This window comes from Thunnus maccoyii, chromosome 14 (genome assembly GCF_910596095.1).
Source record: "Thunnus maccoyii chromosome 14, fThuMac1.1, whole genome shotgun sequence".
NCBI classification, from domain to species: domain Eukaryota; kingdom Metazoa; phylum Chordata; class Actinopteri; order Scombriformes; family Scombridae; genus Thunnus; species Thunnus maccoyii.
The window spans coordinates 17,618,150-17,643,813 of record NC_056546.1 but is presented as its reverse complement, the minus strand read 5'-3'; the positions used below and the strand labels follow the sequence as shown (position 1 = coordinate 17,643,813).

The 25,664-nt window shown below is 41.2% G+C and overlaps 1 protein-coding gene across 2 annotated transcripts; it reads left to right on the top strand.

Annotated features, from left to right (window-relative positions):
- The first annotated feature begins 8,258 nt into the window (after positions 1–8,258).
- Positions 8,259–24,214, top strand: ercc6 (excision repair cross-complementation group 6). Of its 2 annotated transcripts, none has more exons than XM_042434063.1 (22): positions 8,259–8,344; positions 8,962–9,164; positions 9,279–9,507; positions 9,930–10,050; positions 10,165–10,279; positions 11,597–12,311; positions 13,625–13,756; positions 14,484–14,642; positions 15,553–15,688; positions 15,938–16,108; positions 16,283–16,459; positions 17,756–17,872; positions 18,351–18,446; positions 19,114–19,332; positions 19,825–19,935; positions 20,548–20,667; positions 20,876–20,970; positions 21,498–21,643; positions 21,797–22,402; positions 22,530–22,698; positions 22,789–22,867; positions 22,963–24,214. In XM_042434063.1, exons 2-22 carry the CDS (start codon positions 8,984–8,986, stop codon positions 23,386–23,388), a joined length of 4,320 nt encoding a protein of 1,439 aa, XP_042289997.1. In that variant the 5' UTR covers positions 8,259–8,344; positions 8,962–8,983; the 3' UTR covers positions 23,389–24,214. The 2 variants fall into 2 exon arrangements, with proteins under 2 accessions (XP_042289997.1, XP_042289998.1); XM_042434064.1 differs by lacking the exon at positions 8,259–8,344 and adding an exon at positions 8,366–8,665.
- The last annotated feature ends 1,450 nt before the right edge of the window (positions 24,215–25,664 follow it).

Sequence of the window (25,664 nt, the reverse complement as noted above, 5' to 3'; positions counted from 1 at the left end):
CATTTATTTTTCCTCATTGACTTGACTCCTTTGCTGATTCTATTTAGCCTAGAGCTGATATCAGATTAGGTTGCATAGTGGCTAATAGACTCTTGGCTTACAGGCATGGCACTTTATCTGTTCCAGAGTTAGCCTTTTACTTTCTCAGCGATACCCCTCATTTATCTGGATGTGTATTTGGTGTCTTACAATAAAGGGTCACATGATGGTCACAAGCTCAGCTCCTCTCAATCTTGGCCCAGTAGACTTTATGCTTACCCAGGTAATTCAGTGTACTTTTTATACATTGACTGGACACATAAAACTTTTGTAATCAGAGCCTGATGCGCTGTAGATTTGCTAAGTTTCTGGTGAAAGTCTAGAAACCAGCACATGACAGCAGAGAGGGTACTTTAACAAAGTGAAAGAGTATACTCATTATCAGCCTAAGTAAGTCACCGCTCAACTGGGATTTGATGTTCTGTAAAAAGGATTTGGTGTAGAAGTTAATATATATTTCTAATGCACTGGATTGTTTACGAGTTTGCTCATTGACTCCCACGCGATATATTTGTGCAGCTGGAAATACTTCTGAGTTTGCGATTAAAATTGAATCCCACCAGACGTCACCATGTTTGATTTGGTCCACTAAAGAGAACAGATAATCTGGTGCATGAATTTTGTCTCTCTGGCCAGTTTTTTCTCATAAGATCACTCTAACAGCACATTAAACATGACATTGCCCATGTGTAATTACATATATGTTAGAGATTTAATTAAAAGTATCAAGATAATACTATAGATTATTGTAAACTGTAAACACCTGCAGCACCCCACATCAAGTGAAACCGCTGAAAAGGGTGAAGAGTAATGCAGCGTCTCTCCTTCTCAGTCCACAGGGGACAGTCAGGCAGCCAGTCAGGCCTTCCTGTTGTCAAACACATAGAATGGCTATTGCTACGTACAGTGCCCTGCGGCTCTGTTTGCTTCTGGCTGCATGGCGTGGGGCATGTCTCTAATCATCCTGAGTGAAGACAGGGGCCAAGTCGGTAGGGATAAAGGGTATGTGTGACAGAAGGGCAGGAGCAGAGTCCATGGCTAACAAAGCTTTTGGCAATTTTATGACTCCCAGGACACACAGGGGCCTGGTCCCAGCTCTCTGGCTGTGAGGGGCGCCCTGCCTGGGCTCAACACCCTCTGATCCTACCCTGAAGTAAATCAACCGCTCAAAACCCTGACAGACCGAGAGCTGCCCGGGCAGCCTATCGTCCCTGTGCTACACTCAGTAGGCCTGGTGTAAATCAGAGGGAGAGGCAGACAGCGGGAGTGATGGACAAAGGGCTCCCTTGAGGCCAAGGTCCTGAGAGACAGAAGCTCTCTGCCTCTTATCAATGCATGGATTTAGTTCAGTTTTCTTGGGCAGACATACTGGCAGACAGATAAATTAGGCCATATTACAACTATAATTAAAATACCAGTTTCTGTCAGGCTGAAAAGATCATGACATCTAACATTCTTTACCCCTAACAACTGTCGGTCAGTCTGTTGAAGGAGGGGATATTTCTAAATATGTTGAATTAATGTCTCTTGTTATTGCATACCCTTACTTTCCTTGTTAAAGGATTTCACGATCCTCTGCAAATTTAGACCCTTGGGCTTATGAATTTAATGGCATGATAGTTTCCTAAATGTTATACAAGACAAATATTCTTTCCTATAATATATTGACTGTGAAATCATAAATTCCTGTGAAACAGCCAAAAAACTTTTCTGTTGCTGTGCAGTAGGTAAGTAATTTATATCATTGGGAAATTCGTTTTTTCTTTTTCCACTGACTGTGTCTGACACCATCATTAAACACTCCGGGGATTAAATCCGTACATAATCTAAGTGGGAAATTGGCAAGAAGACAGTGTTGAGTTGTTTCCTGTTCCCAGAACATCCAGAGTATGCTCAATATGCTGACAGGAAGAGAGAATTTTGAGACTTGATCTAACCTTTTTGTCACCCAGATAAGTCCCATGCACTCACTCATCCTCATGGCCTTGACCATCTTGCCCCCACTGATTCAGTCTTGTGAAAGTATAAATCAAAATATTTTCATCCCTTTTCCTGAAATATGGTTTCCAAATTTCAATAATGCCCAACAAGTTTATCTCCCTCTGTCCTCTTGTGAACCTTTGTCAAGATTACTTAGCAATCTACCACTTGATTCAGTACATCATCACCCCGATTCCCGTTCTTGTGCTCTATCATTTGATTTTATTGCAAATTCCCATAAAGCTAATGGCCCAGCGGGCGAGGTCTCTGGTGTGCAGAGGTCCACCAGCCAAAATTCTGTGTTCAGTGCACATTTCTGATGATGGTGCACATGTGTCTGATTAGACAGGGAGAACAAACACAGAACAAACAATAGGACTGTTCAAATGTTCTCTATAGATGTATCCCATGTGGGCAAAATAGCATCAAACCATCAAACCTATCTAGCACCACAGGGTAGCGGCACAGAGAAATGTGGAGAATCTGACTCTGACTTCTGGCGTTGAAAGGCATGGAAAATTACAGCAAGCAGCCAAATAAGTCAGAGAAAACTGAGCACGATTGCATTTGATGTTTGGAATCTTTAGTTGTGATATTATAGATCTGAACAAGGTTGATGGAAATTTGTCAGTTTTCATTTAGCTTGAGCTTTGATTCTGGTGTATTTTAGAGAAAAATGCTGGAACATGCTACTTCAATTTATTATGAGGATAAAGACATCACATATAGTAGAATGACAAAAAGAGGCCTGGAGAGAGGTGGGATGAGGGGAGCGGAATGAGAGGTGGAGGCGGTGAGGATGATGACGGTAAATTCACTGCGTTTGCAAAAAAAATTTCAGAGGACATCACAGCATAGAACAGGTGGAGAGGAACCCTGGGAGCCATACATCACTTTGAGTGGGATTACACACACACACACACACACAGTTGTGTTTCCATCACTTCAGAGGACATTACATTGACTTACATTCATTTCCTGGAGACTTACCCTAACCTTAGCCATAACCACCACATGCCTAACCCTAAGCTTAACATAACCCTAAATTTACCTTACCTTTAATCCATGTTTTCACCCTTAAATTAATGATTTTACGTTAACGGGACTTGTTTTTTGTTCCCATAAGGGAGGCAAGTCCCCACAACATGACTGTGTAAACAGATTTACGTCCCCACAACATCAGGAATACGTGGATCACACACACACACACACACACACGTACACAATATGTAGTGTTAATATGAGGTACCATTTTGATTCCTGGAGTACAAAAAGATTACAACTACTTATGGCTGACTGTAAGTTGTTAAACATTTTAAGTTGACAAAAGCCCTCCTCTCTCTCCTGCCTGTGAGGTACCAAGACAAGACACAAGAGTTATAACTCAACCTTTAGGAGATGCAGCAAAACTTGGTGGGCTTGAGGTTTTCCCATTGTTGGAAGTTTACATTTAACTGGATGTCTATTAATCTTCCCTCCCATGAAACCTCCTTATCTGCTCCTTGTCTCCAAGACTTCACAGATGAACTGCTGTTTTAACAGGGGGCAGCTATGTGGAGCATCTATCATCATCTTGGCAACTAGGCATGTATGTTTAAACAATTTGTGAACCGGCTCCATGAAAAGTGAAATAAGCCTACATCTGTTGCAATGTATTGTCTCTGCTTGTGTTTCAGGCCATGCTCTGTGTCAAGGCACTGCTGCCACTGTGTATCACCAAACCAGTCCTGATCCCATTGTTGTGGTCTACAGCTATCACTGGCTGGAGTCCTCCAAGCCACATCTAAGAAAAGGCTATATTTATCACTGGAGTGCAATACATACATACACACATACTGAAACACAAACACACACATATGTAAACATGCATGTACGCATACAGTAAACTGAGCTCACACTGCGGTTCTGGCGGTTTCGTGTGACATGTCACTGTACCACACAGGCCTGATCTAGATTCTCTCTGGTGTGGTTTGGTCCAGCTAAATACACATTTCTGTGTGAACTCCCTGCCATATGTCGACATGACTTGACCTGAGGGGTGTACTACGAAGCAAGTTCAACATACCCAGGCTTTCTTTGTGTGAACTGGCTCAACAAACCCTAAACTCGCGATCAGAGATAAGTGGTATCACAACGGCGGTTAGGAACTTTCTTTCAGGCTATGTGAGCGTCCCTATAAAAGGGGGCATTTGGCGCGTCATTTGACTCTTTTTCCGCACAAAATGGACAGATCATGTGCCGCTTACTTCAGTCAGGAGGAACAGATCATTATAACGGAGAGCTATGAATAATATAGATACATTATCACAGCAAAAAGCAATGCTGTTGCTGCCAATAAGGCGAGAGAGGAATGCTGGCAGAAAATTGCTGATGTAAATTCATTCATTAAAAAACAAATTCATTAATTTATTAATTACGTAAATAGTTTGTATACTTATTTTACCACTCAATGCACTCTCCGTACCTCCCACATCCAAAGCTCTTAAACTTTAAACTTGATGCAGCAGATTTAAATATTATACTCAAGAAGTGCATTCAGGTCTGACTCTGTCCCATAATGAAGGATCCATGGAAATCACTTTAGATTCTGGCCAAATCAAAGTGAAATTAATATTATAGATTGAATATTATCTGTGATAAACATTCTTTTTCAAAGTATTTCTTCATTAGTTTTTTTTTGTTTGTTTTTTTATTTGAAATACAATTTGATATATTGTAACAAAATCCCATCCTGCAAGTAACCCTAACCTCTTGCACCATTACAAATTTACAATATGACATATCAAATCAATGGTATGTATGATAAAAGATGAATCAATTTTCTAATTGGTGTTCTAATAGCTGCAGTACCAGCAGTGTTGAACGGACTTTGCAGCAAATCAGGTAGTTAGTGAAAGGACTGCGCTTTTTATTGCCGATTTAAGCCGAAACTTGGAACATAACCTGCTCCGGACCAGGTTAAGTTTGCAGTATAAGTTACCATGGTGATGTAGCCAGGTTAAAAGAGAGCCACCTTTGTGACATTGAAAACCCTGACTTTATTTTCAACATACCTTTCTAACCCACTAATCTTGCTTCGTAGTACACCCCTCTGGAAAAGGTGGACTGATGTGAACTTTAAAACAATTTTATAGGGAGATGAAGACCAAAACACATTTCCTTAAGCACAACACTTTGGATAGTTCATCTCCGAAAACTCCTTTGTCTCAAGATGTTTATAATAGCACAGTAGTGTAGAAGTATAAACACATATAAACACACACCTGCTGCGGAGTGAAATCACGAGCAGATGCTTTAAGCATCTCCTGTCGCATGGCAGTGGTCTGATGCACCCGGATGAGAACCCAGCCCACCTCTGTAATTACTATCAGATCCACATACGGATATCTACTAACTGGGACAGGAGAACACATGGGAAACATTAGCGCTGCCAATATGGCCACACAAGTGTAAAGTACAATATGGCTTGAATATACATTAATATAGAAATGATGAGGCTTTACTCATGTTGATTTATTAACCAGTCTGCGGCTTAAGAAAACATCATGGTTCTTGTTGCTTTCCAGTTAGACCCTGATCTGTTCACTCAACCCAATAATAAATTATTTAACAGTATGTTTGTGCATGTCTATTGTGACATATGGAAATGTGATGTACAGTAACTTTTTCTCTGCAGCCTGCATGCATGCTTGTATATTCATTATTATACTGAGTTTCAATGGAGACAAGGATTTTTGATTTTAGGGCTGCAAACAGTCATTTTCATTATCAATTAATCTGGTCATTCTTTTCTAGATTAATCAATTAGTCTAAGAAATGTCAAAAAATAGTGGAAAAACAGTCAAAAACCCAAAGAGATTCCTTTACAGTTATATAAAACAGAAAAAAGCAGCAAATACTCATTGAGAAGCTGAAACTAGCATATTTCACTTGACATGTGGCGATTAAATGAAATAATTTATCAGTTATCAAAATAGTTAATTTTCTGTTGATCAACTAATTGTACGCATTTAGGCATTTACATACCAGCATTCAATTGAATTATCTCCTTGGAAAAAGCTCATTTTTTCATGTTTAAATGTGTTCCTCGAGAAGAAACTCTGCGCTCAATAACAAATTTCTTAAATTCACTTGAGAAACAAAGTGTGAGGGAAAACAATGCCCTTCAGCAGTGGAATTTTTGTGGATTTTAGAGCCAGAAAAACATCAAATCCAGTAGGGCTAATCTGAAAATAATAAAATTGAACATCTAAATTTTGAAGGGGGAAAACAACCACATAAAATGCTCACATTTCACTTTTTAAATGGGGCACACACCACAAAACACCAGAGTATTTCAGTAAAGAAAGTTGCCATAAGAATGATAAAAATGCAAAAGTGCAAATGGCAAAGCACAGATTAAATTAAACAACTCACTGATCATAAACAACTTATCATAAAACTGTTTACCATAATCCATCGCAGCAATAAAACAAGTTAACATATCAGACTCTTTTGCACACTTAACAATTAACTAAAAGATTAATTAGAGGCACAAAAACCCTGTAATAGACTAAGAATGTAAGCAAAAACCGCCCAGACACTTGTCCTTGTGTCTCACACAATATTTTACAAAATTATTCCATCCTCAAGACATTCATCATGTTCCAGGCAGCTGATGAAGGCCATATGGACTAAAACACCCTTTATTGAAAGGGAGGATGGTATGCAGGAGATAACAGATGAAACACAACTTTATTTTACATCACCACACAGCATGAGGCATGTATCACCTGTGGAAGTGTATCTACAGTGCATTGCATTACCTCACTTACCCCTTTATGCACATAAACACTCAGCGTGTTAATAACTAACATAACCATAACTCTATGAAAAGCAAGCCCACCAAGCTTTGCAGATGTAAGTTTCAGTCTTTAAATCTTGCTCCACTTGTTATTCTTCTGTCAGGATGCAGCACAGCACAGAGCAGCAGTGTTAACAACACACCCCGCACTCTGTGGGATTTGCACTCTACCCTCCTACACCCTATAAATCCACATAGCCCTTACATAGAAGGAGGCAGGATTCATCACACACGCTTAGGCTCACACATGAATGCTTGAACACATGTAAAGTTAAGATGGACAGCTTTGCCACCTAGTAAATCCGGTGAGCTTGATGCAATCTATCAACTCCATTTCCTTAAATTATGATCTGCAAGTCATAGCCATACACATATTTATTATCTCCTAGTTCACTGTGATAAAAGTTGCACTGTAGTGCTCAATTTTCACAAAGGATGGAGGGGTAACAACAGACATAGAGGTTAGATTCCTCTCTGCAACTCAACCTTACAGTTACAACATAGTGTGAATGGATCAGCTTATTTCCCACCAAAGGTGATTCATCAGCAACTTGATAGTTTGTTTGACTTGTTCTGACCCCTAGCTGTGTGCCTTTATATCAACCTTAAAAGAACACAGTGTGTCTGTCTAGCGATCAGAGTTTAGCACACTGTAAATCCTCTACTAATTAACCACCAGTAAAGGCATTTTTCTTACTGTGACACGCTTTCCTTTTAGTTCTGGTTCATTCAAATTCCCTCCAGTGTCTCTGGGGAGGTTTCACTGAGGGTGACCCACATTAACTGGCTAAGCAAATAGGATAGAAAAGTCTATCCATCTTCTTACACTTTTCCGAGCCAAAGTTGACAGCAATATCTGTCCATATATAGATACGTCTGTTTGGAAAGATTGTTGGCCTTTCCAAGGTCACTCCAGTGCAAGGTGGAGGGGATATTTTAATTAAGCCCTCTATTTATTGTTGCAAAACACTGAAAAATAAATTTCCTCTGACATGCAATACTTGGCACTGCTCACATTTGTAACATCCATGAAGGTTCCAAAAAAGTGACACTGAAAGGGACTGATGCTTTGCAGAGGAACATAAATGTTTACAGTGTGGCCTATTGGCTGGGGCCTTTATGCAAGGTCTGGCTGGACTGCAACGCAAAAACTGCCAAACTCTCTTGTCATCTCTTTCAGTCGCACTCATTCCCAAGCTGGTTGTACAAAACAGAAGTTCATTTGGCAAAATGTGGTCCAGGACATTTTCACGGGACCAAATGAGGTTCAGTGAGTTCCTCCACACTCAATTCTCCACTGAAATTAGTGGTGTCGTGGCGCCATCTACAGGACAGAAGAGACTCGCGGCTGTGAACCAGCAGAGGTCGCTGTCCAATAAGTTAACTATTGAGCAGCGAGCTCAATGATTTTACTGGCACCGGAAGCTTTGCAAGCAAGATGACATAAAACCAAGACAGTGGTCTTGTGTAACTGCACGTTTTGTAAGTAATTTCTTAGTCATGTTCGCCTCGACACTCGGTTTAATGTACCCACCATCACACAGACAGCATTTATAACGCAGTTACTACCTGTCGCATGATTTTTTTGTCCGTGAGTAGTTTAAGTGAAGCCGAGCAGGCAGAGCTGCACAGCTGATGATGTTCTGCTCACTATTAGCTTAGCAGGCTAACGTTAGCTCAGCCACGTAAACAATGGAAAGCAGGGAGACATACCTTAATGTTTCTAACTCAACTTTATATGACCCGCTATAAGGAAAGCTAACTAACCGCTGCCTGAAGTGCTTTCTTTGGATAGAAGAGGAGGTATTATTAGAAATAACTGTTAAATATCTGTTTTCCCTCTAGTTTACAATTTAACGTTAAGTAACGTTAGCGTGTAAGGACGTTATCTAACGTTATTTAGGTCTTCATTACCTTTAATGTTATCTAAGTAACGCTAATCCAGCGTTAAGTAATCATTTCGGTGTTTAGTTTAACGTCAGCTCCCAGCTTTAGGAAACCAAAAATAATGTTATTGTTTTGTCCAGCACTGTCAGAGCTGAGCAGAGAGATGGCTCTAACTGACCACACTGTCTGTTTGACATCTGGTTGACCCCCAGACTGTCTGTCTACACCTGCATCATGCCAGTAGACGGTTCAGAGGACCAAGTGCCCTCCTCCCTCTCCAGCCCAGCTAGTGCTGCTCTTACCCCGGGAGGGACAGAGGAGGATGGAGCTGCTGGGGGATCAGCAGTTTGCTCTCAGGGCTCTGAGGCTGCTGCAGCCTATCCAACCAACACTGGACCTGGGGAGGGCAACAGCGGTGAGCAATTAACTTTATGAATAAGTTTGATATCTTTTTACTGTAAACACAAAGATAAAGAATCAGTCCTTGCCTGTCTATGTCTTAATTTATTGTCATCTGCGGTGTTTTTAGGTGTCAAGAAGTCTGGAGCCATGCTGCAGATCGACCGCCAGCGCATCCAAGCAGCATCTGCCAGCTCTGGGGCTGATGAACTGCAGGGTCTTGGTGTGGCTGTCTACGACCAGGATGTCCTGGAGCAAGGTGTCCTGCTGCAAGTGGACGAGGCAATCCAGGAGGCCAGTCAGGCTGCTGCTAAAGCTGAGGCAGAGAAGGAGTACCAGTCTGTGCTAGATGATGTCAGGTAAAGGACAATAACTGTATTAACTGTTTTTTTTCTTGCCACACATGTGTATGTGTATGAAGTGTTCCTATGAAAGTCCTTCAGTCTCTTTTTCCTCAGTCAGAAGTTACTTTTACTTTTTCAGTAGCAGTGGTACAAACTTCCACCCATCTTTTTCTATTGGCTGGTGCCATGGTTGAGCTTTTGCCCTCATCAGAATTTTAATATATAAAAGGCTTCTCTTGTCTAACAAAAACAATATGTTTTGTGATCTTAAATGGATCACTAAGGAAGCTTAGATGAGGAGAACATACAATAAATGTACAACAGATGCTGCCAATTTCTACAGTTGCCTCCCAGGAAGCTTGTTTTTTGTTAGAAAACCAGAACCAACCTTAAGAGGGCTGATGAATCTTAATCTATGTAATTGTTTTTCCTTTTAGGTCTGTTACAGCATCTCTGAAGCATATCAACAAGATCATTGAGCAGCTGTCCCCATATGCTGCCTCAAGTAAAGACATCTGTAGGAAGATCGAATCTGTCAAAAGACAGAAAGAGAATAAGGTAAAATACGATGATCGACAAATCTATAAGTTAAAATTACATTGTTTACATAATTATGTCATAATAGCGTTATACTGATGAGGACTGTAACAATGAAAATGCCTTTTGGTTCAGGAGAAACAGCTCAAGAAAGTTAGAGCTAAACAGAAGCGACTTCAGGCCATTCTGGGAGGAGAGGACACACAAAGGGTGGAAGCTGAGCTTTTGGCAGAGGATGATGGAGAGGAAGGTGAGGTGACTTTATTATTAACATTTGATTTCTTTTAAATGTATTGACAAAAACATTGTTCTATGGTCTAATCCTTAATGGGCTGAATCAACAAAGTCACATAATGCAAAACAAGTGCTGCTGCACAGCTTTCTAAAGCCAGGATCATGTTAAGCACTGCCCAGAATGTAACAAAACGAAGCAGAGAATTAATACCTGTTGTACTTAAGGTGGCTAAGAAAGTTATTCCGTGGCATTCCTCATTTTAGGAATTGTCAGAGAACATTGTAATTAAAGGCTTAAATACATATTTGGTGGTTGAGTAATGCACTCTGCAGTTATGTCTGTGTGAAATATCAAAGTGTTCATACATGTTACATCTTGAGTAGATTCTTTCTCTGACACACCCTCACCAAAATATGTCAGAGTTGGCTGAAAGATGTGTGCTGTATTTAGAAAAATGTCACAAAATTTTGCAAAACATTTTCACATTGATGTGTCCACTGACGTTTTGCAGCACACAACTGTGTTACAATTAGTTTTGAAATATTTTTCTCTGGTTGAACATTATTTTGCTGCCCAACACTGTTTAGTGTTTTCAGCAGTCTTTGAGATCTGCTTGCTCCTTTTTGGTGGGTGTGTCGGAGGTGAATACATCCACTGTGGAAATTAGTGATGTACACGAATACTGAAGCCTTCTGCACAGCCGTCAATACACCATGCAGTGCCTTTTTCTATGTTCTCCAAGATTTATTTTATAACCAAACTGCATAAATTTGCTGCAGTAACAGCAACTGATACCAGCACTTTGCAACAGGATGTCCAGTATTTCACATACTCAGTTTGAAATACATAATGTTATGTTTTGGTAGGGCCAGACATAAACATAAACCAGACCGAAAACACTGTCCTTGACATCACTCATTAGAGCAAAATATTTACAAGTTGCAGCCTACAGAGTGCAGTGTAGCAGCAGCCTTCTGCTAAATGTGATTCAGTGCTGATTTAACTATCACTCAAAAATTCTTGTACACCAGCTCTTTATTAAAAGCTTGAAAAAACAAATTTAAATATAGCTGCACACTATGTACACTGTGGAGTTTTGTTGTAACCGAAAAGTGTTGGTTTCTCACCAAATAATATTGTGTGTACCTAACAGATGTATTCAATGCATTTCCTTATTTATAAAACACAAACCTGCTTGCACACTTGCATTTTCATGCTCATGCACAAGATGCAAACAAAATGGTGTTAGTCGTGGTAAAAAAAAAAACCTTGATACTTGATTATGATACTATCAGTCCTTTATCTAATCCTGCGTGTTGTGTGTTGTACCAGAGGCCGGGCCGTCGACGCTGGGCAGCATGCTCATGCCAGCTCAGGAGACAGAATGGGAGGAGCTTATCCGGACAGGACAAATGACTCCTTTTGGAACGCGAATCCCGCAGAAGGAGGTTAAGAAGGAACCTCGAAAACTGATGCTTGCTGAGGACTCAGCCTTTGATCAGTACTTGGCTGACCAAGCCAAGTTGGCCACTGAGAGGAAGAGAGTACCTCTTCTGAAGAAGAGGAGCTCTGGACTGAGTCCTGATGGGAAGGCCAAAGGAAAAACAAACAGAATTGGTTCCTCTTCCAAGGATAAAAAAATGCAAAAGCGCATGCGAAAGCTCCAAATAACTGCTCTGAAGGCCCATCCTAAGGCTCGACCCAAGACTGAGCCACAGCTCCCTAAGCCAAAGAGGAAGCGTCACGCTGAGGGAGAGGAGACAGACAGCGAGGGCTCTGAGTACCTGCCCAGTGATGAAGGCATAAATCCTGAACAAGAGGAAAGAGAAGCCATGGAGGAGGGCTTTGGGGAGGAGGATGATGAGGAGTATGAGTTGAAACCATACAAGAGAAAGACTGAAAGAAAGGGGAGGAAGAAAGTAAAGAAAAAGGAGGAGAGTGAGGAAGAATACTGCCCTGAGAGTTCAGACGAAGAGGAGGATGTGAAGAGCAAAAAGAAAAACTTCAAAGATGATGGAGATGTGGAGTACTACAGACAACGAATAAGGTATTATCATTGTACTATCTGCTATAAACGTGTTATCATTTTTTGTTATTTTTGTTATTTCCCCAATTTAACATAAATTAGGCAACTGTAAATATTTATAGTGTGTTTACAGTTTGTGAACTGTAGGTTTGTTGTGAGTTACGGTTTGATGCAAAGGTGCAAAAAGTTTCGTCTTTCTCTTCAGAGAATGCAGACAACCGTGCCCGTAAATGACATGCTCAATAAACACCAGATTGAGCCTTTAAGTTTGCACAACATTTGTAATGGCAGTGGTGCAAATGTGCCATTGTTATTCCCTTTAGTTAAAAAGAAAAGCAGTTGGTTGCTGCTGGCTCCATAGTGCAGAAGGAGAGCTAATCCCAGATGAGATTGGCAGCTGTTTCTTGACTAAGCAAATTCACTCCCTGCTCTTCTTCTCTCTCTGCTCTCACACTGGCCTAATTATCCTCCTGCACATGGTTTTATACACTCACTCACTCTAATGCTCAAATTAATGGAAGAGCAGCCCTAATGAGATTTCATATTTATAGCTGCCAAATAAATTGTGTTGGCATGTGTCCTTTTTCTACACTACAATGATTGAATGTCAATTCAACAGCATAGACACGGCATGGATGGTGAGGCTAGCTTATGTGAGGAATGATATTATTAGAGCTGGCAGTATTTGTAGTTGGGTGGGGGGTGGAGTGGGGGCAGAAAAGTGTAATTAACTGAACCAATGCTTAGTCTTGACTTAATTAGAGAGTGTGGTCTCCCAGGCCCAGCTAAAGGACCAGTTTCATGGCAGGGTGACAGGACCAGGCCCAAATGAAGATGGATTCTTATCCTCTCCACCTCACACCTTTCTGGGGAACTCGCACTACTAATTGTCTGTATCAATCTTAATTTGCTGCGCGACGACTGTGCCTCTAACTGCCCTTTCTCCTGCACTATTAAAACTGTTCTCCTTTACATTTCCCTTTTTGCTAGAGATGTTCCACCGCTCAAGGGAAATACCAACAACTCAAAACATTTGCCATCCTTTCACCTGTGTAGGCAAGTCTTAAAATAAATCACTGAGGGTAAATGGAAAATCCATCCATCCATTCTCTATACCCGCCCTGTTATGGGTTGCATGGAGCTGGAGCTATCCCAGCATGCATTGGGTGTAAGGTCGGGTAGACAGTCAAGTCATGAAACATGAAACAGAATTCACTTAACATTTCTCACTCTTTTGGAGCATAATGTTAGATAACAGGAAAAGGCTGTAGTAAGGCCTGTGGCGGAGCTGTCTGTGCTATAACTTCATCGGTATACACTCATTTTCTTACTAGGAGATGGAAGCGACAGCGGCTTCGAGAAAGGGAAGAGAGGAGGGAAAGAGGCGAAGAGCTCACAGATGACAGTGATGCGGAGTTTGACGAAGGCTTCAAAGTGCCTGGTTTCCTGTGGAAAAAACTGTACAAGTAAGTTTATAATGAAGCATTTAGATTTGTCTCAACTATCCATACAGTCAGTTGCAAATGTTTTCTACTGTCAACTAAGGAGGTGATAGTAATTGACCAATAGCTGTCAAACATTTAGTGTATAAAAATCTGTGCACTTTGTGTCCTTTGTTATCTTAGTCTACAACACCCACTGCGCTTAACAACCCGTTGTTAAATTATACTGACTAGCCAAGATTATTTGATCAGGACGCCATAAACTTCATTCATTTACTGCTACTATACTACTGCTTCTACTGCTACTATAGGTCACAAGTAGTCATTTGTAAAAATAAAAAAAAAATCTGTTTGTCATACTGTTTTACAGTTGTACTGTTGTACAATTTTAAGAATAACTTTGGCATCACTTTGAGCTTAGTTTAGTTTCTAATATCAGTTATGCCTCTTGACTGGCCTTGTCTCTCTCAAACTACCACATTTGTCATCATGTATCAGAAATGATGTGCTTTTTTTGCCTGGATTTGATAATATAATAATAATATATGAATCACTGCCACACATTATTCTTGTAGCTGGTAGGGATTAGGAACTGTGTGGATGCTTACTGACAAGGATAATTGAACCATATTTTAGTTCATATACGGTCTGATTAGTGGGATTCACCCTCCTGTGTGTGCTTTTGGATGTCCATAGTTGCTTGTGTGCATGAGTTTTCAAGTTTTTGCACGCGTGTGTTTCACATGATCAGGTACCAGCAGACAGGTGTACGGTGGATGTGGGAACTCCACTGTCAGCAAGCAGGCGGCATCCTGGGAGACGAGATGGGATTGGGTAAAACCATCCAGATCATCAGCTTTCTGGCTGGACTGAGCTACAGCAAACTGAGGACCAGAGGATCCAACTACAGGTGCACATACGCAAACACACACATGCACACAATCTGTGGCCAGAGACTGTGTGTCTGTATGGTATGAATATTTGATTAGGTGGATTTCTGCTTGAGAGTGTTCATCTGAATTATTAAACATGTTTCAATTATCAGACTCTTCACTTTCTTACTGCAGACATCAGAGAAAACACTGACACTGTTTGTGTGTGTGCATTTGAGAGAACGTGTCTTAGAGTAGAGCGAGTCTTTTCATGAACACTTATAAGGGATTTTGGACTCATGAAATGGGGGTGGAGCAAGCGTGGGACAACTGATGAACTGTGGAAAACATGACGCAGTGATGATAGTCTGGTTTTACTGCACAAACACTCATGCATTTAGTAGGTGGAGCTTCCCTGATGGTCAATACTCTGTCTACTATAGTCGCCCACAAATTGATTGCTTGCAAACTCAATTATGGCCCGGTATCAATAGCTTCCACAAGGCAGAAGTTCATACCAGCCCATTAGTATATCTTAATGTGTGTGTGAGTGTGAGGGTGTGTGTGAGTGTGTGTGTGTGTGTGTGTGTGTGTGTGTGGGTGTGTGTGTGTTTTTGGGTTGCCATGCACCTTCTTTTGAGTCATTTATAAGGCAAAAAGAGCGATCACTGGAGTTAGCCTTTAAAGTAAGATCATCCTTGTGCACAGTCATCAGCTTCCTCATCATGTCTGAATGCATCACACATTATATATGCACATTTTCATATTTTTACTTCCTGGAAAATGTCTGTATCTTACATAATTTGGTACAGAAATGATGTAATGTAATTTGCTAATGAAATTTGTTGAGGTTATCTCTTCTTTAATGAACCCTGAACTCCCTTGTTTAAAGATTTGAATCGCAGGTTTGGGATTAAACAACTCTCTACTGTGTGTGTTTGGTTGTAGGTATGCTGGTCTGGGTCCCACAGTCATTGTGTGTCCGGCTACAGTCATGCACCAGTGGGTGAAGGAGTTCCATACCTGGTGGCCTCCTTTCAGAGTGGCTGTTCTGCATGAAACTGGCTCCTTCACCAGCAACAAGGTAAATGTGTGTTTTCTCTGTGTTGGATTTTCATATTCGTTATTGAACGAGAAAGTTTTCTACAGGGTATTTTTTTCCTCTGGGGGGCACCAGAGGTCTGTTAACGCACTATGAGCTCCTCAGACCTCACAGGAGGAGATGCTCTAATTCAATACTTTTTAAAAGTACAAGATACCACAGATGGTTAGGAATTCCTCAGACAAAGAACGTACCTGATAAATGTTTGTGTCTCTGTTTTTTCTGTTGCAGGAAAAACTGATTCCAGAGATAGCGGCATGTCATGGTATCCTGATTACCTCATATTCAGCGGTGAGGAACATGTTGGATAGCCTGCAACGCTATGATTGGCACTATATTATACTGGATGAGGGACACAAGATCAGGAATCCGAATGCTGGAGTTACCACAGCCTGCAAACAGGTATTGTTTCACACACAGACACATGTCTGCACACACAATTTCAACCACAACACTAGCCAGATCCAGTCAGTAGTAATGACTATTGCTTGTTTTCCTACCTTCAGAACATTAAACTTAATGAAACATCATATCATAATTTAGGAATATATCTTACATTCTTCTTTCTCTGTCTAGTTTCGCACTCCCCACAGGTTCATCCTGTCAGGCTCTCCTATGCAGAACAATTTAAAGGAGCTGTGGTCTCTGTTTGACTTTGTCTTCCCCGGCAAACTGGGTACCTTGCCTGTCTTCATGGAGCAGTTCTCTGTGCCGATCACCATGGGAGGATACAGCAATGCCTCACCTGTGCAGGTACTGGAACACACACAGAAATGCACAACCAGGATTTAGTTCAAATTCTGCTCCTGAATTTGTTCTCTCATTCTGAAGCTACATATGATAATAGTACAACTCCACAAAGAATGTCACACCTCTCTAAACTTGTAAACATTTTCAGGCAGGTACCAGGTGTATTGCATGATTTGGGCATTAGGGCAAACACCTTACAAGTAATCCCATAACCATAGCACAGAGAGGGAGCAATGAAGGACTGAAGTGTCACTTGACAACAACAGTCACACACATGCACAGTTTTGGAGAGGGAGATGAAAGTAAGACAGAGAGAGATAGTGGAGCAACAGAGCCATTAAGTGCAGTGCAGGATAATGTAGCTCCATGCAAAGGAACTTCAGTACATCCCTAGTGAGTGTGAGAGAGGGAGAGGCTAAAGTGGAGAGCCAGTGAGCTAAATTGTAGCCCTTTGTCATTAGTGTCCAATCGTTAATAACCCACTGACTGTATGGATTTAATTATTTAAGCTGGCTATTGATGCTTCTTCCGCTGTCGATAATAAAAACCTTTACTAATTATTAATGTTATTAAATGGTCAGAGAAGGCTAAGCTCTGCTGCCTTATCCTCTTCTTGAAATTCTCAGTGCAGCAAAGCAGGCCCTCAGATGATGTGTGTACAACTAGATGTACATAAAAACATCTATGGGAGAGGTGGGGCTGAGTGAGTGTGTGGATGTGGGATCCATTACCCAAGCCCGCGTTTACACCCCCATGTGAATCCACTCAGTATCATCTGCTGCCCTCCTCACCTTCACTTCCACTCTGACCTCCATTGAGCCCTAAATCCCACCCTGTTATTGTCCCCTCCAGCTTTGCCGAGGGTTTCTTTGATCTCTCTGTGGACCCCCAGTGGGTTAATGTTTTAAGAGCTAACTGGCCTTTAGCGCTGACTCTGGATAAGGTGTAGCAGGCCATTTGCAATGGGGCTCCTAGTGTGGGGAAGGACCACGTGTTTCTCACGATCCCCCTCTGTTTCCAAAGGAGCAGGCCAGTAGTACTGATGAAAGAGGAAGGCTCCGTCCCTCGAGACCAAGAGCACTCTGATCAATGTTTAATGGCTCGCACTGCTGAAAGGGACAGCAACATGAGGGAGGTGATGAGAGAGCGGAAGAGGGGCTAAACGGCAATCATGCCTCAGGAAACATCCACACTGACAGGTGTGAGTGTTGATGTGATCGTTTGACAGGTTGAGCTGAATGTTGCTTTTGTTTTTTCAGCAGTTTGTTTGTGCTAAATGGTTTACTTGTTAATTTTCAGGTCCAGACGGCATTTAAGTGCGCATGTGTGCTGCGGGACACCATAAATCCTTACCTCCTCCGAAGAATGAAGGCAGACGTCAAGGCCAACCTCTCCTTACCTGACAAAAATGAACAGGTATTCATCATACTGTAAGACATTTGACCCTGTTCCGTCGAAGTATTGAACAGTCTCTCCTGCCTGGATCTCTTAGCTGGGGAGGTGTTTTATCTGATTGGATGTGACTGCATGTGCCACGTCTAAGGACTATTTGATGAATGTGCATGGCCTTTGTCAGGTGAAGCCAGCTAATAAAGTCCTAGTAAAGTAAAAGGAGCAGGTATTTATTAAGGTGGCCGGTCTCCAGTCTGTCCTCGCGGCTGACGCTGGTTGACTCCTCAGTCCACCTCAGCTCATTAAGTCAGTCCCTCAGGACAGTGAGGCTCCAAAAAACACATTGCTTCCCTCTTAATTTCTCTTTTCACACACAGCACTTCATCAAGGGGCTTTAAAGGGGGGTGTTCACTGCTCATTACACACTCTTACACTGCCCTGTGTATCTCTGTGTGTGTGTGTGTGTGTGTGTGTGTGTGTGTGTGTGTGTGTGTGTGTATAGGTTTTGTTTTGTAGATTAACAGAGGAACAGCGGGAGGTGTATCAGAGCTTCTTAGATTCCAAAGAGGTCTACCAGATACTTAACGGGGACATGCAGGTAAGGTTTATTTTATGCTTTGTCCATTTAGGCTATGTTGTGTTGACTCAAGTTGCATTACAAGGACAAGGAGGGCACGACTCTCTGCCAAGGAGAAGACTTCCAGGAACAAGACGAGCCTTATTCATTATTTAACCCCCCAACTGATGAATTTCAGTTCATCGTTCACAAGCATATGCGCATGTTTTCATGCACTCTACTATACTTAAGACTTCAAGGTGTTGATCTTTCATTTTTCCGCACTGTAAATTTTATTAAACCCCTAATAGCTTGACTTTAGTAGTCTTTTAAGATGCTCCCTTTGAGGAGGTTGTACAGTTGCTGTTCTCACATTAGCCAGACCCCGGAGAGAGAGACTCGACCATTTATCACCACTGACCAAATGGACGTGGTTGGAGAGCCAGGAGTGACCACAGCAGATTGGACATATTCAGTGGTCACTCTCAGTCCATTAACCACCATTACTAATGCAGTGACCATAGGGCCTTCATCAAGAAACACGGCCTTTATTGTCCGTAAATAAATTATGTAAATCATGCCTGTAGGCTAAATTAAATATGTTTATTTGTTTAAAAGTGCAAAAATTCTAAGATTTTTATAACATTCACCTGTCACCAGTACCGGTCCATTTGAGAACCTGTGCACTCCTTCTTTTTGCGTTGTTTAGGTATTCTCAGGTTTGATAGCGCTGCGTAAGATCTGTAACCACCCGGACCTTTTCTCGGGTGGCCCCCGGATGTTGAGGGGAATCCCAGAGGACCAACTGACTGAAGAGGAACACTTCGGCTATTGGAAACGATCAGGCAAGCTGATGGTTGTGGAGTCACTGCTGCGTCTCTGGTTCAAACAAGGCCACAGAGTCCTCCTCTTCACGCAGTCTAGACAGGTTAGGAACACGTTGCTCTGACTTTCTGAGTTACCCATCGATCACTGCTCTAAAATAGCAGTTAATTTACAAATAAGAACATATTTTTACTCTTAATTGTATTGGATCTTTGTATAGGCAAGACATGTCATTTCTTCACTGGTTTATTGTCATTATCACTTTGTAATTGTTTCTGTATTTACTGTTGCTTTCCTATGACCCATGGGCCTGTAAAATTGGTGTGTGTGTGTGTGTGTGTGTGTGTGACAGAGAGGGAGAGAGAGAGTATGTGAGAGAGGCCCCAGCTGTTGCAGTCAATAGCAATGAGATTATACCTCAGAGGGAACCTGAGACCCTCCCTGTCAGTATCTCTGTCCATGTAATATTAATCTGCTTTAATCCTTTTAGAGATAATCCAAACTCCAGCCCCTCTTTTTTTTTTTTTCCCTCACTCTGTTTTTCTCCCTGCCTTCCTTTTCTCCTCACCTCTCTGTCATCTTCCTTCCTTCCCAGATGTTGGACATCTTGGAGGTGTTTGTGAGAGAGAATAACTACACATACCTAAAAATGGATGGCACTACCACAATAGCCTCCCGACAGCCCCTCATCGCTCGCTACAACGAGGTGAGGATTAGTCATCCCTAATGGCCCTGAGTGTTTCCCTCGAAAATCCTGTCCTGAGGGACCAAATGTTTCAGTGGAACCCTGTTCAGCCTGAGGTGGAAACACTAATTGATGCCAATCTGTTGTTTAAACTGGATGTACCTTATTGTCTTTGTATCGAAATAAAGATACATGAGTGTATCACAAAGTATAATGATTACCATTATTACTATTTATCATGAACTGTCTCCAGTGTCTACAATCTAGATTTTAAATTGGAACTAATTAGCTGTTATTACACTTTCTGATTGCTGGTGAAATTGCATGATAAAAGTAGAATTTAATGTCTTATAATCTAATGCAAAATCACAGCAAAATGTAAAATTTTATTGTCAATATAAAATGACTTCATACTACCCCGTAGGGATAATAAAATAGCTAAAAACTGAGTCTAGACTGAGCTATATTTCTATATAGGGTTTAACGGAATATTTAAAAATACTGCCACTATTTAATCTTTTAAATTTTATCTATAGATTATTCCTCAAAGTGATAATCAAAAGGAGTATAAAATTGTGGACATTTATTTTGACAGTTGTTTTTTCCCTTTGTCTTTTTTTTTTTTTTTTGCAGGAAAAATCCATTTTTATCTTCTTGTTGACCACTAAAGTTGGAGGCCTGGGAGTCAATCTGACTGGAGCCAATAGAGTCATCATCTATGACCCAGACTGGAACCCCAGTACCGACACACAGGTAAATAACATTTACTAAGTCCATTATTTATAATAGATTTTTATTGTTGTCACTTGTGGAGCTGCATTATTTGTACACTAAAATTACATTTATTTCCAGTTGGAAACCAGCTTTTCCTGCTGCTTGTTCATCATGAAATTAAAAACACCTTGAGTGTGTGCTTCATATTATCTTTATCATTTATTTTAATGTGTGTTGTTGTTCATAGGCACGGGAGCGGGCATGGAGGATTGGTCAGAAGCAGCAAGTGACGATCTACAGACTGCTGACTGCAGGAACCATCGAGGAGAAAATCTACCACAGGTCAGACAACATCTCTAACTATTTTTTTTCCCTAATGTTTGGCTGTGAACGCTTTTTCATACATGATAGTCAATCCCAGAACTCCATAAAAAGAGGTAAAGAAATCCATTAGTGGGAATTGTGTTGTTGCTTTCTCTCACGCCTTCCACTTTAGTTGCCTTTTCCATCGACTTCACACATTCAGGAATATTGGTAATGACATGACTAATTGCTCACATCACTGCTGTTTTACTACTTGCTCTATCCCATTTCTCAGTAATTGAAAAGCTTTCTTGCATTATTAAATGGCCAATGTAGGACTTCTAAACTGTTGCTCTGTTTGGTTTGGGTCTGTAAAGTGCTTTCAAAAAGCAAGTTAGAAGAACTGCAGGGATTCTATTTTGATACCTACAAAAGTGAGGTTAACTAATTTTCTCATCCATCAGCCAAACTACTCTTTGTTGACAGAGGATCATTGTTGCCTGCTGAGGTAAAATAGCAAATTACACACAAGAATATAATGCTGTGTTTTATCTTTTGTAATTCAGGCAAATTTTCAAACAGTTCCTGACCAACCGTGTATTAAAGGACCCCAAACAAAGACGGTTTTTTAAGTCTAACGACATCTATGAGCTCTTCACTCTGTCTGACCCAAATGGAGCTGAAGGAACAGAGACCAGTGCCATATTTGCAGGTCTGCAGGTTTTTCTTTTTGTTTGTCCATTTTGCACTCACCAGAAAACACTTTTTACTGTCCAATTATTAGATTATTTGAATCTTTTGCAAAAAAAAAAAAAAAAGTTTAAAGAAATTCACCTCAGAAGTTTTGTTCTGATTTTCATTACAGGTACAGGCTCTGATGTCAAGGCACCCAAGAAACCTGCTAGACCAAGGCCATCAAACACTGTAAACCACAGCGGCCAAACACTCAAACACTCCACAGCCAACCAGAACGAAACATCTGCAGACAACAGACATTCCTCAACAAACATTCCCGCATTAAGAGATGGAAACGCCTCGCCTTGCAGTAAAAACTCTCAGGGTAAACCAGCTGTTCCAACGGTTATTCAAAGCACCAACCGACATGGCGCGGATATAGAGCCAAATATATCAGCAAATACACAACATGCAGGACAAAATAACAGAGACTGGGGTGGAGTGAAACCAGCAGTCAAAACCTCAAACACACCCAGTTCTCACCAAAACAGAGACAAAGACTCTGCCCTGACCAGCCCACAGAAACACAGGGAAAAGAGGAAGCACTGCGACTCAGCTGACTCAGATAGACACAAACATAAGAAACGTAAACACTCCAGGGATGCTCATTTCGAGGGCCAGCGCATCTCTCACTTGGTGAAGAAAAGGGACTACAAGAAAGCGGAGAGTGAAGACGAGGCCGGGGACCAGAAGAAATCAGACGATTATGTTTTGGCAAAGCTCTTCAAGAAATCTGGTAGGCTTTTGTGCACAATGATTTATTTAATAATTCAGACAAAATTATTCATTTTCTTGTTGACTTTTTTTTTTTTTTTTTTTGGCCATTGACTTTCCTTCCTTGTTTTTTTTTTTTTTTTTTTCAGGTATCCACAGCGTGATGCAGCATGACACCATCATGGAGTCCTCTAATCCTGACTATGTTCTGGTGGAGGCAGAAGCAAACAGAGTGGCCAAAGATGCCCTGAAAGCCCTTAAAGTTTCTCGTCAGCAGTGCAGGCTTGCCTTCAATAGAGCTCCTCCACCACCTGCAAGGTACGCAGTCTCTCAATCACAGTCTGAGGCTGCTGAGAGCTTCACTAATCTCATTTATCGCAAACAATTTTTCCCTCTTGTGCTCTCCAGGAAACGGTTTGGACAGAAGAAGAATTCTCTCCTGGTTACACCTTCTGTTCAGTCAGTCCCTACTCCGAACAAATGCAAGGTAACCGCGGTATTGTTATTAAGATTTTAGCGTTACGACAGGTGTTATATATTTATGAAGCCATGTTGTTTAAATTGATCTGTTTCTCTGTTTAGGATGCTGCTATTGTAAATAAGCCTATATCAAAGAAGCCTGGTTCAGGGGCTCATTTCAGCGGGGAGGGAGCAGAAACTGACTCCAGCTCCGCCCCCCTCTCCTCCTCCTCCCTGCTGGCTACGATGAGAGCCCGTAATCACCTCAGCTTGCCCTCCAGCCAAAGAGAAGAAGAGGAGGAAGAGGCTGGCTCCCCCCCAGCTCCACCCACCGAGCACGATGAGCTGTTGGTGGATCTGCGTAACTTTGTAGCGTTCCAGGCGCATGTGGACGGACAGGCCAGCACACATGAAGTGCTGGAGTACTTCAAACCGAGGCTGACCCAGGAACAGGCGCCGGTCTTCAGAGAGCTGCTCAGGAGTGTCTGTGACTTTCATAGAACCTCCGGTCAGGAGGGGATCTGGAGACTGAAGGAGCGCTTTCGCTGAATGAAAGCAGAGGGTTAACTGATCTTTGATGAATCTTTGAGTCCTTGTTAGCTATGAGTCTGTAGATTCAAACCCACAATATATTTTTGTTGTTTTGTTTGTTTGTTTTTTTTGTTACCTTTTGCCAAATGAGATGTGTTTTCTCACAATAATTTGTCAGCCACACTGGAGCAAAATGGGTAATTTTCACATCATTACAGTGTTTTATTGAAGGACCATATTGTTGGAGTCATTTTACAGAACAGCGGGTTGGCTGATAAACTCAGATTATTAGTTAATCAGCAGTTAACTAAGTCTTGAAGAGAAAAATTGTTACAATGTCATATTTATTTCACCTGCATGTGAGTTGGGTTTATTTTTGTGCTTGTCCAAGCACTTTTTGCAATTACTTGTGTTTCTGTTTCTGTTTGTACCTGGTTATACTTGAATTTACTTGTTTCATATTTACCTGAAAGTTAAAACTGTATTAGCCTGAGTAATAATTTACACAGAGATACGTGTCTACCTTAACTGCCTCACTGGTAACAGATTTTGTAATGTGATTCTGTAAAATAAAATTTGGGGAGTAGTATGTCATTTTGTAAAAAATAAAATCAACATAGACTTTGGTAGATTTTGTAATGACTGACATTTCTTTTATGGACAAATATGCAGATGGTGGGGAGAGGGACTTTAAATGTTATTGAACTGACCTAATGTACCTCCAATTGCTTATGAAATATTGGCAAAAGCTGAGTCATTTAGCTGTCATGTTTCATATTTTTTTCATATTTAAAGTACACTGTGCTGTTTTGCATACATTGTATGCAATAAACCTCTGTAACTACTTGTTTTTTCGTTTGGTTTTTTGAAACCTACACAGGAGCAGAGGAAGGACTATTGAATTTGTACGAAACACTGTTATAAATAATAACATTTTAAAGTAGCTGATTAGCCAATAAATGCAGATTACTGAGTAACAAAGCAACATCTTTCCACCTATTTTACCAATTTCTATAAAGAGTTGTTTTATATAATTTCAAAGTGTCTGTCCTAGAATGAGTTTTACCTGAGTGGAAGTGTGATGCTGACCAAGGTCCTGAAATGTCCTGCAGATAACAATAGAAATCGAGCGCACATGAATCTGAAATAGGCAAAAACCTGGTTAGTCTTTCCTTGTAAAATTAATCCGAACCAACGAACATGAGACTATAATTTCATTTCGCCATTTAACCAATCATCCGAGGATGGGAGAGGAAAGGCGCTGACAGGAAGCAGATGCACACACTTCAGGCCTGCACTCCTGTCAGGGTTGTCTAGACCAAGTATTGGGATAAAGTTATCAACCGTTATTTGATTTCAATTTTCTCCACGCACCTCGCCGAGGTCATAATAACAACTTTATTTTCAGTGGTGCATAAATTAATTACGCGCATTTAATAACTAAAATATCATTATATTCCCCCTTTAATAACATAAACGCTGCACGCCAGGGAAACCCTTAATAGCGCGGGGCCCTGTAACTGGCCATTATCCGCCTGTAATGATATTACAGAACCAATTACGCGCCATTAGAAGGGATTTTCTGCACTTTATGTGGTTTAGTCCAATCCCGCACTCCTCTTCTAAATTTCAGCTGCTTCTCGAAGCCTCATTTTGCCTCCACCTCAGAGACGCATGGCGTCTGCGCTCTGCCGTCCCAGATGCGCTTTAAAACTAATTGAAAGGGTCCCGCAGCAGATCATTTATCTGAGGAAGCGAAATAAATCGCAGGACCCCTTGCTGTGAACAAAATCAAAAATTTGGCCTTGTGAGTGTTCTACATGCCCAACCCCTTGTAAAGTGGACCCCCTAACACACCCTGACGAGCAATTAACCCACCCGACAGTCAATCTAAAACCCAAAAGCAGTCATCCTCCTTTTTTTAATATGAAAGAACCAAATAAAAAGTGCAGCGGGTATGTGTGCGTGTTTATGCTCAGGGAATATGCTTGACTCTGGAATAACAATCACTTGTGATGATTTTTTTTGGCACCAGAGCAGAGCTGCCGTTTGCCACCCTGGGTATATTTGCCCTCTCTTTCTCTCTTTTTCTCTCTGTCTCTGACACACACAAACATACATACACACACACACACACACACACACACACACACACACACACACACACACACACACACACACACACACACACTCACTCACACAAACACACACACACATCAGGGGTTCGGGGTGAGAGAGACAAAGCCGTGATAATCCGATTAGGACCAATTAGGCGTGAGATTCTGCGACACTAG

Excerpts from the sequence above, each read along its gene's own strand:
- ercc6 (XM_042434063.1), top strand. The coding sequence starts at position 8,984 with ATGCCAGTAGACGGTTCAGAGGACCAAGTGCCCTCCTCCCTCTCCAGC. Across the intron at positions 16,109-16,282 it reads TTACCACAGCCTGCAAACAG|TTTCGCACTCCCCACAGGTT; the intron begins GTATTGTTTCAC and ends TTCTCTGTCTAG. Across the intron at positions 22,699-22,788 it reads GCTCCTCCACCACCTGCAAG|GAAACGGTTTGGACAGAAGA; the intron begins GTACGCAGTCTC and ends TGTGCTCTCCAG.